Genomic DNA, 14,910 nt, shown 5'->3' with positions numbered 1-14,910 from the left:
ACCAGTAAAAGCCCACCCCTGCCCTCGGGAGCCCTTGGCAGGGGCCCACCCCATCCCATCCCCAGCTCCACGTAAGGAAATGGGGTGCTGCGGGGTACGAGGATGGGGTGACTGGTGCTGCTGGGACATGCTGCACCCCACGGTGAGCAGGGACCCCATCCCCTGTGTGGGGGACACCGGCCTCTCCCTGGGGCCCAGCACACGGGTCCCCTCCTGACAGCCCCTAATGCATTTTTGATTTCCCAAATATGTGCCCTTCTGATCTCAGTAAGAAGGATAAAGAGACTTTAATCAGCTGCTGGGAGGAATTATGGATGGCTAATTGTGCCTGCCACCTCCATTACATCTCTGCCACCTACGGGGCTTAGAGCCCTTAGAAGGGTCCTTCCAGAGCTTCATTAGCTGCACACCAAAGGCTTCGGAAATAATTGGCCTTTATGACTTAGAAATTAGCCACTGGGCTGTAAAATACCTTTTAATTCGGACTGGGGCTTTGCTGCAGCTCCACTCGGGCTGGGAGGCTGTGGTGGAGCTGTAATCACTCATTAGTGCGGGGGGAGGAGGAGGGAGCCTCATTAGCACCCACACCAAAGCTTTTCAGGCTTTTTTCCCCCTACCAGGGCACAGCCTCCCCCACCCCCTTCATGTTCAGGACCTCTGAGCTCCCTCATACCTCCCCCTCCCCCATTTATTTGGCTGCTCCAGAGGCTCTGAGCCATAACCCGAGGGTTGCTGTGGGTTGGCAGCTTTACCCACTGCTGTGTCCCTCTTGGCACGAGCCCTCCTCCCTTCCTTATGATGGAAAAAGAGGCTGCTAAGGTATTTCCCACATTACTCTTCTTAAGACCAAGGTACAAAGGTGCAGACAGACAGGCTCCATTGTGGACAAATGAGAACAGTGACTGCAATTACACTTCAGTCCTTTCCGAGGTCTGGGCCTCGAGACTTTACACCTTTACTGGCAGCTCTTGCAGAGCTGCTGCTCATTGACCCCACAAGAAACCCCAATGCCACAGGTGAGATGGGCAAAATCCCTTCCCTGTCAGCACAGGGGTGTGTTGGGACGTGGAGGAGCAGAGATATTACTGGGATGAGGAAGGCCAATGGCATTCCAGAGTGTATCCAAAAGAGTGTGGGCAGCAGGTGCAGGGAGGTTCTGCATCTCCTCTACTCTGCCTTCCCGAGGCCTCACCTGGAGTCCTGTGTCCAGTTCAGGGCTCCCCAGCTCCAGAGGGACAGGGAACTGCTCGAGAGAGGCCAGTGCAGGGCCACCAAGATGCTGAGGGGATGGAACATGTGTATAAGGAGGAAAGGCTGCAGGGAGAAGGCTGAGCTCAGGAGGACTTCATCATTGCTGAGAGAGCCCTAAGGGTTGGGTGCCAGGAGAATGGGGCAACACTGTTTTCTGTGGTGCCCAGGGACAGGACAAGGGGTAAGGGGCACAGGCTGGAACACAAACAGTTCCCCTGGCCCAGGAGGAGCAAGTCCTTTGGTGCTGAGGTGAGGGAGCCCTGGCCCAGGCTGCCCAGGGAGGGTGTGGAGGCTCCTGCTCAGGAGGCTTCCAACCCCACTTGGACATGTTCCTGTGCCCCCTGAGCCAGGGGAACCTGCTCTAGCAGGGGCTGGGGCAGCTCTGCAGGGTCCAACCCACTCCATTCTGATTCAATGACCAGGACAAACCAAATGAGTTGAGGCTTTGTGACCCCAAACTGCTCCAAACTCTCCCTTCCATGACAGCTCCTTACACAGCCCACTGCCGAGCTGCCCCTGGGTCGCCCTCTCCTCAGGAGCTGCTTCTGTCCAACCCTCTGCACTCCTGCCCAGTCAGTGCCCCACAGGGAGGTCTGTTCTGCAGCTTGGGGTGCTGTGTCCAGGATGAAGATGGGGGAGGGAAGAAGCGAGACGTGAGGATTTTCTCCAGGCAGCAGCTCGCTCTGGCTGGCAGCAGAAGGAAGAGCCGTCCAGCAGCCCGGCACTGCTTCATACAGATAACATATTTATTGAAAATCTGCTTCACCAACAACGGTGAAATCATGGCCAAGAATTACAAAACATCATGGTAGTTGGCTTTATAAAAATAAACTGCAGGGGTATGTCTCACTGATCTGCCCTGGCCTCTCTCAGCCCCCTTCCCTCCCTCCCTCCCTCCGTGACCGCTGACGCCCTTCTAGAAAACCGCGCTCCCTCCACACAAATGCGCCTGTTTTTCCTTAGCAGAGGTCCTTAAAGTGACTTTTCCCCCCGCCCTCCCCCACAATAAATATAGAAAATAGCCTCTAAACAAATAAATTTTAGTTTGGTCAGCTTAAAAAACCCGAAAGGTCCTTTTCCTCCCCTCCTGGGATATGTAGTGACTGAGCAGCCGCTTCGACAGCGTTCAAGTCTTTGGTGGCTTCGGCTGCTTCAAGCTGCAGTTTTCTGCAGGGATGATCCACTGAGGCCCTTCTCTCCAGAAACCAAAGACTATGAGATGATGTGAGGTGTGAATCCCTCGTGCTGCACTGGCTGGGAGAGGCAGGGAGGTGCTCTTTGGGCAGCCAGAGCTCTCACACAGAAGGAGTCTTCGGGGGGTGAACCTGCTGCATGAGCTGCGGCCGCTTCACACGCGGTTTCCGTCTCTTTGGCCTGCTCTTGGCTTTGTTGATCTGTACCACAAAGAAGGCCAGAACCACCATGGCACCAAGGAAAGCAAAGACTGGGATGGTCTGTCCTACGTCCTGGTTGTAGCGCCCAGGCATTATACCTGAAGAGGGAGAGAGGTTTGGAAGTGACACGGCACGAGCTGTGTTAATGCTGCCGGCCGGCACTGCAACTTGTGTTCAAAGACAAGCCAGCAATTCATCACTTTACCTCTCAGACAGGAAGATTAACAACTGCAGACTGATGAGTGGAAACAAAACAGGATGCCAAGGTTACAGAAAAGCACCTGCATTTCCTCCTTGACCTACTTGGGCACATAACTCAGCCTTCCTCTGCAACAGCACTCTGTTCTGCGTCAGAAGCTGCAAACGCTTGACTGTCGTTTCACCACTCAGCAATTGCTGAGTTACACCAAATCCTGATGCCAGGAAGAAAGTGGCTTTGTGCTTGCTCCAGAGCTGCAGGCTCAAACTCTTTTGTTTTTACAGCATCTTCTGCTCCAGCAGCTCAGGCTGGGAAAAGAGCACGTGTGAGGCTTTCAGATCTGGAGGCCTTCAAACGACCTCCAGGCCGGCCTGTGGTGCTCAGCTCCCACAGGACAGCAGCTGACCATCCAGCTCAAAGCCATTTCAAGTGCTCTACAGCCTTTGGTAGTTCAGCACCTTGCCCAAGGCACTGCTCAGAGAAACTCTCCTGGATTTCTCTGCACTGCACAGCACACAAGGAATTTTAATGAGCAGGAGGTGTCCAGCCCCAGCTCCCAAGGACAGCGGCTGCTGCTGTCTGAAGAGCACCAAAACAAGCCTCAAACACTGCAGAAGCACCCACTCACATCTTCCTCTGGGTGTGTCACCCAGGCTTTCTTCCCAATAAACTACCTATATGCAAAAGCACTTCTCTCAGGGCTTCACCAGCCAGCCTTTACAAACACAAACACCTATTATTTGCATGCAAAGAAACATGTGGCCCCTCTCCTGGCTGCAGTGTTTGGGGTTTACTTTTCAAAGCTTATACAAAAAGCAAAGCAAAACCAGCAGCTTTCCAACTTCTCACTGTTTACCTCCAGGAATGTCCCACGCTCCACTTTCTCCAGGGGACAGGGGTCTCACTTGGGGTCGGTTCTGTCGAAAACTGGGCAGAGCCACTTTATCAAGGTCAATGGACAGTAGCTTTTGATGTTTCCAAAGGTTGCTAGAAGAAAAGACAGAGGTGTCTGCCTACTGACTTCAGTAATGCAAGTATAGAAACATCCAGGGAAAGTGGCAGTTGGAACCTACAGCTCCCTAAGCTCACTAGTTTGGAACCAAACCATAACCCGACCCATTCTTTACGTTCCAAAGCTGTTCCACAGGCAGCCAGCAACGGTGGATTTCAGCAAGACTGGTTGCTCTAAGCTGGGATCACTCAAGCACAGCACTGTGAAGCTGTCTTTAAACCCCTCTCATTTCATGGTGTAGCTATAAAGGGAGTCAGAATCATTCACTGAAGAGGCATCAATCATTATTTCTTCTTTGGAATCTGGTTTTTCTCTAGGAAAGGCATTTTTGCTGTCCCTTTCAAAAGCATGGAACAAGTCAGTTTTCATCTGAACTTAACAGCAAGACCTCTTGTAGAACCAGAAGAGAGACATGTACTAACCTGGGGGCAGTTTCATTCAAAGGCTGTGGTTTGGCCCAGGACAGGTGAGGACAGGCAGGAAGGGACCTGGGTTTAGGGTCTCCCAAGTGAGCCTCGAGCACCTTTGAGTATCGATGCAAATGGTTACCTGCAACCCACAGCAGATGCAGACAGGGGTTACCAAAAGACTGTTAGGGTAAGAGTTAATGACACTTGCCTCAGGCTAATGAACTGCTGGAAACCCAGGAGCTCCTCACAGTAAGGACTAAATCTCAGTTAGAATCAACCAAAGGGCACCTTACAAACCAGCAGGACTGTGCACCTACCATGGCAGGTTTTGCTGGCAGCATGTAAGACAAGACTACAGGCTTCACACACACCCTGTAGCTCTTAACTAGAACTCTACCTGGCAGAACTAGAGGTCTGGGAATTCCTGCTCTAGGAACAGAACGTGTTCTTTAGTTGAACCACAACTGTGCTGTGACAAATCCCTGCAGCAAATGCCCTCCTCCAGTAACCCAAGAGAAAAACACAGAGCTCACACCAAAGCAATCCAACAGAGCAATGCAGAGCTCACACCAAACGAACCACACTGGTGTGTACCTCCAGGGGTCTGCACGGCTCTTCTTTTAAACTCCACCCTGACACTCCCTCAAGCTGTGGGCTCTGCTTGCTCACAAGGCTCTCACCTTCCATCCTCTCGGGGAGAGCGTGTCCCGCTCCCGACGGCGGGCGCTGCCTGTGCTCCGAGTGGCTGAGGCTCGGCGGCGTCACCCCGTACGACGTGTACTGCAGGAGGGAATCCAGGAGCCAAAAGCAATCTGGGGATTTCAGAGAATCACACAGTCAGTTTGGTTGGAAAAGCCCTTGCAGCTGCTGCAGTCCCAGCCCTGCCCTCACCCTGCCCAGACCGCCACTAACTCACAGCCCTCAGCACCTCAGCTCCACGGCTCTGGGATCCCTCCAGGGCTGGGCACTGCCCCAGCTCCCTGGGCAGCCTGGCACAGGGGCTGACACCCCTCTCAGGGAAACAGTTCTGCCTCAGCTCCAACCTCAACCTCCCTTGGGACAACTTGAGCCCATTTCCTCTTGTTCTGTCAGTGGTTACTTGGGACCAGAGACCAACCCCCACCTCCCCACAGCCTCCTGTCAGGAAGCTGCAGAGAGTGATGGCTTTGGGATCCCTCCAGAGATGAGACTCAATCACCTCCCTGGGCAGCCTGGCACAGGGGCTGACAACCCTCTCAGGGAAAAAGTGTTTCAATCTAAAAATATTCTTCAATCTCCAACCTAAATCTGCAACTTGAGGCCATTTCATCTTGTTCTGTCACTCACTACGCAGGGGAAGAGCCCGACCCCCAGCTCCCTGCAGCCTCCTGTCAGGGAGTGTCAGGGAGTGCTCCTGTCTCCCCTCAGCCTCCCCTTCTCCAGGCTGAACATTCAGAAGTACAATCAGCTTCTGTGCTTCGTTCTTCTCCTTCTGAAGTTTAGGCCCAGTTTCAGAAAGATGGAACTTCCAACACACAGCCCACATCCCCCCTCAACACACACACAAAGAGGATCTGTTCAGTCTTAAAATATCTTCTGTACCAAATCAGGCTCTTTTTTGGGGGAGTAGGACATAAACCAACAAGTCTCAAATATGGGAGTTCCAGGTTCAAGTTGCTGCAAGAATTGGGAGGTTTTTTTGGTGTGCAAGCACAGGAAGCTCAGAGCTTCTGGTATCACTTATTTGGAGAACCAACTATTTTTCTGAAAGGACAAAATAAACACCTTGGCAAAGAGAATTAAGAGCAAGGTAGTGTTTTCAGCCAGAAGTTAGGACTCATTTGCTTAAAAGAATAAACAGACAAACAAAGGGGAAAGGTTTTGGCTACATCCCAGCTCCAGGAAAAACAAATACCTCCAGCAGCTGTGGGATAGACTGAGCTGGGAAGCGATGCCACAAGGTACTCAACCATGGTTTCCCTTGGCACTTCAAAGGCACACATGAACCCTCATCTTGATTCTGTCCTGAGTTACCACCACCTCCACCCAGAGCTACCTCTAACGAAGCAGCAGCCCAGCCAGCCAACATCACACTTCTCTCCAGCCTCCCTGTGCAGGAGCAGGACGATGCTTTATCAGCTGTTTCTACCACACAGCAAACTACTTTTTTCTCAGAACTTCTCCCCCCAGGACCAGCTGGCTGGGAACAGGAATTAATCTTCATAATCCTGGTGTCCCTTAAACCCTCACCTTTGATTTTTCAAGAGGTCAATCAGATTGTAAGGATTTATAGTCACAAATGCTAGGAATTTACCTCAGTTAAAGCCACCGATGTCTCTGCAGGAGACACAGCTCCTGGGTCACAACTTAAAAGCTAATTTTAAAGGATTTCTTTAGAGCCCTTTTTTAACCACTTTTTCTTGCTTCACAGGTCATACTCAATTTAACAGCATTAGGGAGGTCACACAGTGTGGTTTTCTATTGCTTAATTTAGAGCTACACACCTTCTCTCAGGCTACAACCTACAGCAAGCACCTAAGGCACCGAGATGTGGGTGCTGAGGCAACTCCCTGGAAGCCACTCAAGGACAGATAAGAGAAAAAAATCAGAGAATTTGCAATGAGAAAGAAAATGTTTGGGAGAGAAAGAAATGAGCTACAGATGGAGATTGCCCTCTAGGCACTAAGTTCCCTTAAACTTAATAAATCAGGCAAGGGATGGATTACACATCCCACTGTTTGAAAAATGCTGGTGACAAGAGCTTAAAAAAATGATCAACACACTTTTCATCAGAAAAGGAGAATTTAGGCTGAGTGGGATGTTCAGTAGAAATGTAGAAAAAGGCTTCACATGTTGGATTACCTTTTGCCTCTCAAGACATGGGTTGTGCTTTACATCTGGTGAGAAAACAAATCAATCTCTTAAAAACTATAAAAGTCAGGTCTGATGAGGTGCTAGAAGAAAGGTTTTCTAAGGACCAGGAGGCAAATGCAGACACAGCTCACATGCCTGCTACTACAGTTGCACACAAATGTTCTGAAAACCCAAACAGAAATCTCTGTTTTCTGGCATATTTACACCAGCTGGTTTGTGTCAAAGCAAAGTAACAAGAAAATAGTAAAGCACAACTGAAATGTTGAGCATTACCACAGACCCTCATGGGAAACACTGCAAAGGGAATGAGGCCAAGGCAGCAAAGGGAACAAGGCAAACTCAAGAGGTAAAATCCATTGTACTACATAAATATCCTGAGAGCACAACTGGGGAAGGAGTGAAGGGATGACCTCAACAGTCTATGCACAACTTTAGATCAAGCAAGTGTAACTGTCAGTGCTTTCTGGAAACAAAAACACCCCACAGAAGCAAAAAAACCTCCTCCACACAAACACCTCACCCCAAAAAACCCAGCCCCAAACCAGCCCCCAAAGCTTGTGGAGTGGGAAAAACAGGCAAGGGGCCTATGGCTGGGGGGAATGCTCCCATCTGTCAGAGGCGGCTGCTTAATTGCAACTGCACCTTGCAGCGTTTTCAGGAGAGCTCTGCAGAGAATAATCCCCAGCTAGGAACAGTGAGAGTCTGCAGAACACAGCTGCTTCTGATGGGAGCTGTAAGATGCCCAGAGGACAGCTGCTAGCTGAAGGCAGGAACTGTTCCTGTGTGGCAGGGCTCACCCACCTTTCTGTCGATGGCTGTCGTCCAAGCAATTGGAGTCGCCGTACAAAACAATTCTGCCGCCGCCTTCCGAAGGAACTTGGTAAAGCCCCAAAATAGGGACATTTTCAATGACAGCAGTTTCTTGCTTTAAAACTTCAAGACCTAAAGCAAGGTATAAATAAGCAAACTTTGAAATGCAGCTCTGCCATGCTTGGTGTCACACATTTATGCACAATGTGTTCAAAACCCCCACGATGTTACGATAAAGCTGCCCCAAGACCCTGATTGTGAAGCTGCCTCTTCTTTGCCAACTGACTTTGCTGCCATGTCTACTCCTACAAGAAAATGAACCATAGAACTGACAGAAGAGAGACTCCAGGAAATCCATCTGCCTCTCCATTGCAAAAAGAGAGGAGAGAGAGGAAGAGAGAGGAAGAGAGAGTGAAAGAGAGAGGGGGAGAGAGGCGGAGAGAGGGAGGAAGGACAAGTTTCTTATAAAGCCTCAGGGGAAGCTCATTTTAAAGAAAGAAAGGAAGGAAAAGTTTGTGAATGAAGCCTCAGGGGAAGCTCATTCTGAAGACTGCTGGGCTTGCATCTCTCTGGAGCTCTGCAATTACTAGTTGCCCTTGCACTTCGTCTGTTCAGCTTTCAAGTCAGGAACAAAGAGGAGCATTGCTTAGTAAGGATACCTAACAAAGGAAAAAGAAACTCATATGACTTTGCACAGAATCCCAAGGGCTGGAAGGGACCTTGAAAGATCACCCAGTCCAACTCCCCTGCCAGAGCAGGGCCACCTAGAGCAGGTCACACAGGAACTGGTCCAGGTGGGTTTGGACCCACCTTCCTCCCCTGTAACCTTTGGCAAATTTTACCCCTTCCTCACCCCAGGTGCTCTTTGACCTGTCAGACAGAACCAGTTTTCAGCCCTGCCATGGGCTACATAACACCTGAACAGTTCTGGTCCTTTGGTCCTACAGAGCAAGTCCTAAAAGCTCTTTTTGTTTCAAAATGGCCTGTTGCCATTACAGTTCTGAATTACCACCTCACAAATGGAAAGACATTATGATAAAACTAAAGAGAAAGGATAGGTACAGGGGATAAATGACTCCAAACTGAGAGCACAGACTTCTGTATGCCAGAATTCCTCCTTAGCAGACTCCAGCAGGTGTCATTTTCATTGAATCATTTTGGTTGTTGAAGCCCTTGAAGCTGCTGCAGTCCCAGCCCTCCCCTCACCCTGCCCAGCCCAGCACTGACCCACAGCCCTCAGCACCTCAGCTCCAGGGCTTTGGGATCCCTCCAGGGCTGGGCACTCCCCCAGCTCCCTGGGCAGCCTGGCACAGGGGCTCACACCCCTCTCAGGGAAACAGCTCTGCCTCAGCTCCAATCTCAACCTCCCCTGGGGCAACCTGAGCCCATTTTCTCTCATTCTGTCACTCATTACTTGGAAGAGGAGACCAACCCCCACTCCTCCTGTCAGGGAGTGTCAGAGAGGGCTCCTGGCTCCCCTCAGCCTCCTCTTCTCCAGGCTCAACACTCCCATTACCTCAGCCCCTTCCCCAGCTCTGTGCCCGGCTCTGGCCATGCTGCAGCCCCTCAGTGTCCCTGTGGCAGTGAGTGAGGGGCCCAGCACTGACACAGCCCTGGAGCTGCAGCCCCTCAGTGTCCCTGTGGCAGTGAGTGAGGGGCCCAGCACTGACACAGCCCTGGAGCTGCAGCCTCCCCAGGGCCCAGCACAGGGGCACAGGCACTGCCCTGCTCCTGCTGCCCCCCCCAGTGCTGATCCCAGCCAGGCTGCCCTTGGCCTCTTGCCCCCCTGGGCACGCTGCTGGCTCCTGTTCAGCCCCTGGCACCAACCCTGCCAGGTCCTTTCCCTGCAGCAGTTTCCAGCCCCTCTGCCCCAGCCTGGAGCTGCCTGGGCTTGGTGAGGCCCAAGGGCAGGACCTGGACCTGGGCCTTGTTCAGTTTCATCCCATTGCCCTCAGCCCATGGCTCCAGCCTGGCCAGGGCCCTCTGAAAAGCCTCCCTCCCTACAAGAATTTTTCCTTACCTATCTCCTTGGATGACCCCAACACTCACACCACATTTGGCAAGGATTAGGGAATATATTTCAGTAGCACTTGAAAATTGGAGAAACATGGATAAGTAACACAACTAAGACACAATTCCTTCTGAAGAGGCAGACAAACGTTCATGTGGATGTGTTTACAAGCAGCAAACCCAAAAAGGCAAGGAAGCACTTACCTTGATCCTTAAAAGTCTGTGCAATGACAATGCCATCTTCTGGAAACTTGGCAATACTGCATCCTGATGCATAATTCACTGAAAGACATTACAGAATTGCAGTTCAGGCTAAAAATGACCCTCCTTTCCCTCCCTTTCCACCACATCCCAGTGAATGCAGAAGAAAACATTCCTGAGAATGCTGCTCTGGATTTGCCAATGTGTGTATTCACAGAGAAGGCATTTCTAAGCACTGCTTTCCCAGCTTCACCTTTACACAGTGCTTTCAAATCTCTACATCTAGGAGACTGATATTATCTTTTTTAAACTGAAAAGCTTAATCAAATGCCACGAGAAACGTATTCCACACTAACAGTCATTATTCATAACTACAGGGAACCTGCCTCCTTCAATCAAGGCTGGTGAGCATGTAGAGCCATCAATGCTTGTTGCCTTCTCTTTTCACACGTTTTCTGAATGAACCAGTCAGAAGACAGCAGCTTGAAACAAAGCATGAAAACATGGAGTGACTTGGTGAGATATAAAGAATGGCTGGCTAGACCTACAAAGTCAGAAAAGAGTCAGGTCACAGACCTGTGGCCTAACCATAAGGTCTGAAACCAACCAAACATCCATTTCAGGGGAAGAACTGAAAAGATTACAAGAACAGGAATGCACAAAACATCTCAGGATGTAGTGATGCATGGCTAAACCTGTCTGTTCCAAGGAAAAAGGCCTTATTGATTTTCTTCCTCCAAAATTTCCACATAACTGCAAAATTAAACCAAAGGCTTCATCTTGCAAATAATATTTAGAGTCCAAAGATATACAGACAATTGTCTTCAAAGCATCAGCACTTGGGATGCAAACCCAAGCTGAGCACATTCATGATCTGGTCTGACAATCAGTCCCATACAGTTATGAAGGACAGAATCATTTAAGCACATTTATAAGACTCTTTTCACTGAATCTGTGTGTTTCCCTTGACTCTCCCTCTATCTCATTCTCACAGGAAACTATTTTCCAGCCACCACACTCTAGCCTTGCATAGGCAGTGGAGTCCAGTACTCACTTTCATGATTTGCCATGGTAAAATCTCCTTCATACAGCCCGTCACTAAAAGCCATATTCCAGACAGAAAGCAGATCGTTGAGAGCTGGTATATTGGCACCTCCAGTATCAGGCATCCACCACTGTCTGCAAAACCCACAGCATAACACACTTTATTAGTATTTGGCACATACTCCTACTAGAGTTTGCAAAATGAGAAGTCAAATATATCTATATCTATATCTTAAAGCTTTATCTGGCTCCAGGGGCATCCGAGGAGCTGACATCAAAGCTTCTGAGCAGAACTGAAGTAAAACTACTGTGAAGTTCTCAGTGAGGTTCAGTTCGATGGAAAACTCCCAAGTTCCATGAAACTTCAGCCTCAGGCACTGAAGCAAAACGTGGAATAGATCTTTCCAGCTTCACAAACCAAGCTGACCAGCTACAGTAATTACCAGAGCCTTTATCACTATTGAGGATATCTGTGTCTGTTCTCTTTCTATGACACACTGGAATGATTTCAACAATGGGTGCACAATCTGGCAGCTGTTTGCAACCCTCATTTTCTTTCTATTCTGCTCCCCAAGAGTGGAAGTATTTTTTGCCACAATCTAATTTCTTACTTCTTTTCACTGTAAATGCTTTTTCTGGACTTTAAAAGAAGATGACATAACCAAGAGGGCCTTTGCAATCATGACAAAATAAGCAGCTATTCTCCTTAAATTGCAACTTAACATCCATTTTGCTCTTCAGCTAGTCCTTCTGACAGGTAGCATGCAAGCACTGAGGTGCAGCCTATAACATTTGCATAACACATGCATAAAATGTCAATTCTATCACAGTCTATATCACAAATTGACACAAATCAGTCAGTACCTTGTGTTTTCGTCATAAAACTTGACTTTTCTCATCACAGATGTGTTGTACCAGTCACTAAAGACTACAAGTGAAAGTCCATTATCAACATCCCTTCTCAGCTTGGTGATCTCTTCAGGAAAATACTCTTCCTCACTGTCCACCATCAGTAAGGTCCCTGTGTGTAAAAGCAAACCCAAGAGCTAACCAGGCTGTTCATTTTGCTGTTACCACCGTTCACACAACCCACACAGAAGTCAACACAAGCACGTCAGTCCACGTGCCCTGCTCTGGCAGCTCACCGAAAGAAGTCACATTTAAGGCTGGGGAATACAAGACAATTCAGCTTACAGATGTATCCAAAAACTAGTATGCTTTCTAAGGGTGTCACTTAACGACTCATGTTTGTGTGGCCTCATGAACTGAATGTCCACCTCTGTCAGGTGTATATTTTGCAGTTTGGTCTCAGCCAAATGCTCCATTAACCAAGCCAAAAACTGTGGCAGGACAAGCAGGGGATTCACTGCTGTGCTACTGCAGGTGCACCCCAGGCAGAAGGTTTTTCACTGCTCCAGATTTGCAGCCAGGAAGACAACAATTATTCTGACACCTGGGTTTCACTCAGACCTTGGAAACTACAGCTGCATTTAAAGCAGATCTGACTGAAGTACCATTGCCACTTTCACATAACCCTGTTGCCACTCATGTGAACAACCAAGCACAGCCTTCTCTCCATCACTATAAAACACAACCAGGAAAATACACTTTTATTCCCTGAAAACACATCTATGCTTTTCGATTGCTTCTCTATCACCATGTTATTTGGCTTCTGCACTTTCTGACTGCCCAGGGAGGTGGTGGGATTTCCACCCTGACAGACAAGGCAAATCTCACCAGCACGATACCCTGAGCAATCTGATCAAGCACTGATGCTCACCCTGCATCTCTCAATCCCTTGCAACCAGGCGAGTTCTACAAGTCCAGGCAGTCTGTGTTTTATCACAAAGCCTTCTGAAAAAGAGCATCTTAATGAGATGGATGATGTGACAGTGCCCCATCACTGAGTTTGCAGACAATACAAGCTTGGGGGAGGTGGTGGCCACATCACAGATCACTGCAGTTTTCACCCCTCACTTCTTCCCATTGAGGACACTCTGGAAGTCCAAGAAACTACTAATCAGATGAGGTACAATGTAATGGGGAACCAGAGAAAAGTCACCTAATGCTGCTCTCCAACTGTAAAACTAGTTCTTCTTCAGAAGATAAACTATTCTGTGTCCAGCTACACACTCACTGAACTCAAAAATCAATGGCAAGATATTTATTGAAGAATCAAGATAAATACAAGAGGACTACTGACAACATCTCCAGAACTAGAAAGCTGGCAGGAGAACACACCCTCACTTTACACTCACTGAAGAACATCACACCCAAAAGGGAAGAAGGTCCTGTTGGAGTATGTCATGGTTAAACAGAGGGGAGTACTGGAGCATAAAAGAGCAAGGGCTGCTTGGTTTGTCCCCTGCCTGGCTCTGCCTCTTTCCTGATGAGCACAAAAGAAACAAACCACACACTGTTTTGCTATCACCTATGGTTAAATGGAATACTTTCCCCATTCTTTTACCTAGGCACAAAGATCAATCTTGGAAAAAAAATCCCCAAATCAACAGAAAGGACACTTTTGATTTTAGTCTGTTATTCACATCATGCTTCACTCTGACAACTCCAGGTCTGTCTTTGTGGGACTGAATACAGGGAGGCTTTTAACCCACTCAAGAGGTTGGCTGTCCCTCTCATTTTTCCCATAAGGACAGAAAACTGCACTAATTCTACTAGACTCCCAAGCAAGCTTCTGCAGTGGCACTTTATACAGCATATATCAACATATAAATAATAAATACACCCACTGTTACAATATTTTTCTACTACCATGAGAATTTTCCTTTGTACTCCCCCCAAATTTCTTGTCTTCCAAAAAGCAGGTCATTTTAGGAAGAAGTTATTAGTATGGAGAACAAGGCAATTAACTCGTGCTTACCATACTGACTTGCATCAAAACATGTAAATGGGGAACCAAGAACCTCAACAAAGTACCCCATGCTCCTTAGGTGCTGGTACATGTCCCTGAAGTTTGTGTGGATATGGTCACCATTCCTTAGGAAAAGAGCAAAGTTTGGAACACACTTAAATCTGACGTGCAGAAATCTGATTTGAATCCTCTAATCATAGATCACTTCCTAGTTCCCTTTCCAAAAGGTCCACTTCTTTCAAATGATAACCTGTGTTTTCTCACATACCATCTCCTCTTTGCACAATTCTTTACAAGTTACACTGGTTCTGAGTGCTACAGAGAAGAGTTATACAGGCAAAGCTAGAGAGTGAGCTCCTTAGAAAGCACAATTCTGCATGTTTGTGTCACACCCCAGAGAGAGACTGCTGGAGGGAAACCAGGTGCTCTTCACAGGACTTCCTCCTCACAGAACAGCCACTAAGAGCAATTTTAACTGCTAACTGGAGAAGCACAGAGGACCACCTGTAAATAACTGCTGAGACCCAGCAGAGAGTTCCTCTTCATTTGCCATACCTACAGGCTCCAAGAAGCTTTTCACAAGCTTATGTCTTGGTCCCTGACTCAATCCTTACTTCTATACTGCTGTGCAGTTCTTTCTATGGATGCTTTCCCTCTCCATCTATGAAAGGTAACATGTCAACTCAGCCTTTCTCTACTTCAGTTTCCCTCAGCAGCTAAGGGCTCTCACCCTTAGGATTCAGTCTTTCAACTTTCTTATATTTTTTGGATAAGAGGATGCTGAAGCAGCTGTTAAAGTGCCCCCCTCAACTTCCTGGGAGAAACTAGGGCAGAAAAGCAAAATGCTACCCTTG

The 14,910-nt window shown here is 48.5% G+C and overlaps 1 protein-coding gene across 3 annotated transcripts in view; it reads right to left on the bottom strand.

Moving 5' to 3' along the window:
• Window positions 1-1,974: 1,974 nt before the first annotated feature.
• The window catches only part of MBTPS1 (membrane bound transcription factor peptidase, site 1), a 28,837-nt gene continuing 15,901 nt past the window's right edge, over window positions 1,975-14,910 (bottom strand). For 2 of the 3 annotated variants that reach the window (XM_062007213.1, XM_062007215.1), the window contains exons 15-23: window positions 14,066-14,181; window positions 12,049-12,205; window positions 11,195-11,319; window positions 10,144-10,221; window positions 7,921-8,061; window positions 4,947-5,078; window positions 4,279-4,405; window positions 3,701-3,831; window positions 1,975-2,743 (exon numbers count right to left, since the gene is read on the bottom strand). In XM_062007213.1, coding sequence (XP_061863197.1) covers window positions 2,547-2,743; window positions 3,701-3,831; window positions 4,279-4,405; window positions 4,947-5,078; window positions 7,921-8,061; window positions 10,144-10,221; window positions 11,195-11,319; window positions 12,049-12,205; window positions 14,066-14,181 — 1,204 coding nt within the window. In that variant the 3' untranslated portion in view covers window positions 1,975-2,546. Of the gene's footprint in view, window positions 2,744-2,850; window positions 3,153-3,700; window positions 3,832-4,278; window positions 4,406-4,946; window positions 5,079-7,920; window positions 8,062-10,143; window positions 10,222-11,194; window positions 11,320-12,048; window positions 12,206-14,065; window positions 14,182-14,910 lie in introns of all 3 variants that reach the window. The other variant, XR_009819718.1, reaches the window with a different exon arrangement.

The sequence above is a fragment of the Colius striatus genome, chromosome 14 (genome assembly GCF_028858725.1).
Source record: "Colius striatus isolate bColStr4 chromosome 14, bColStr4.1.hap1, whole genome shotgun sequence".
NCBI classification, from domain to species: Eukaryota; Metazoa; Chordata; class Aves; order Coliiformes; family Coliidae; genus Colius; species Colius striatus.
This window is presented reverse-complemented; position numbering and strand designations above follow the sequence as displayed.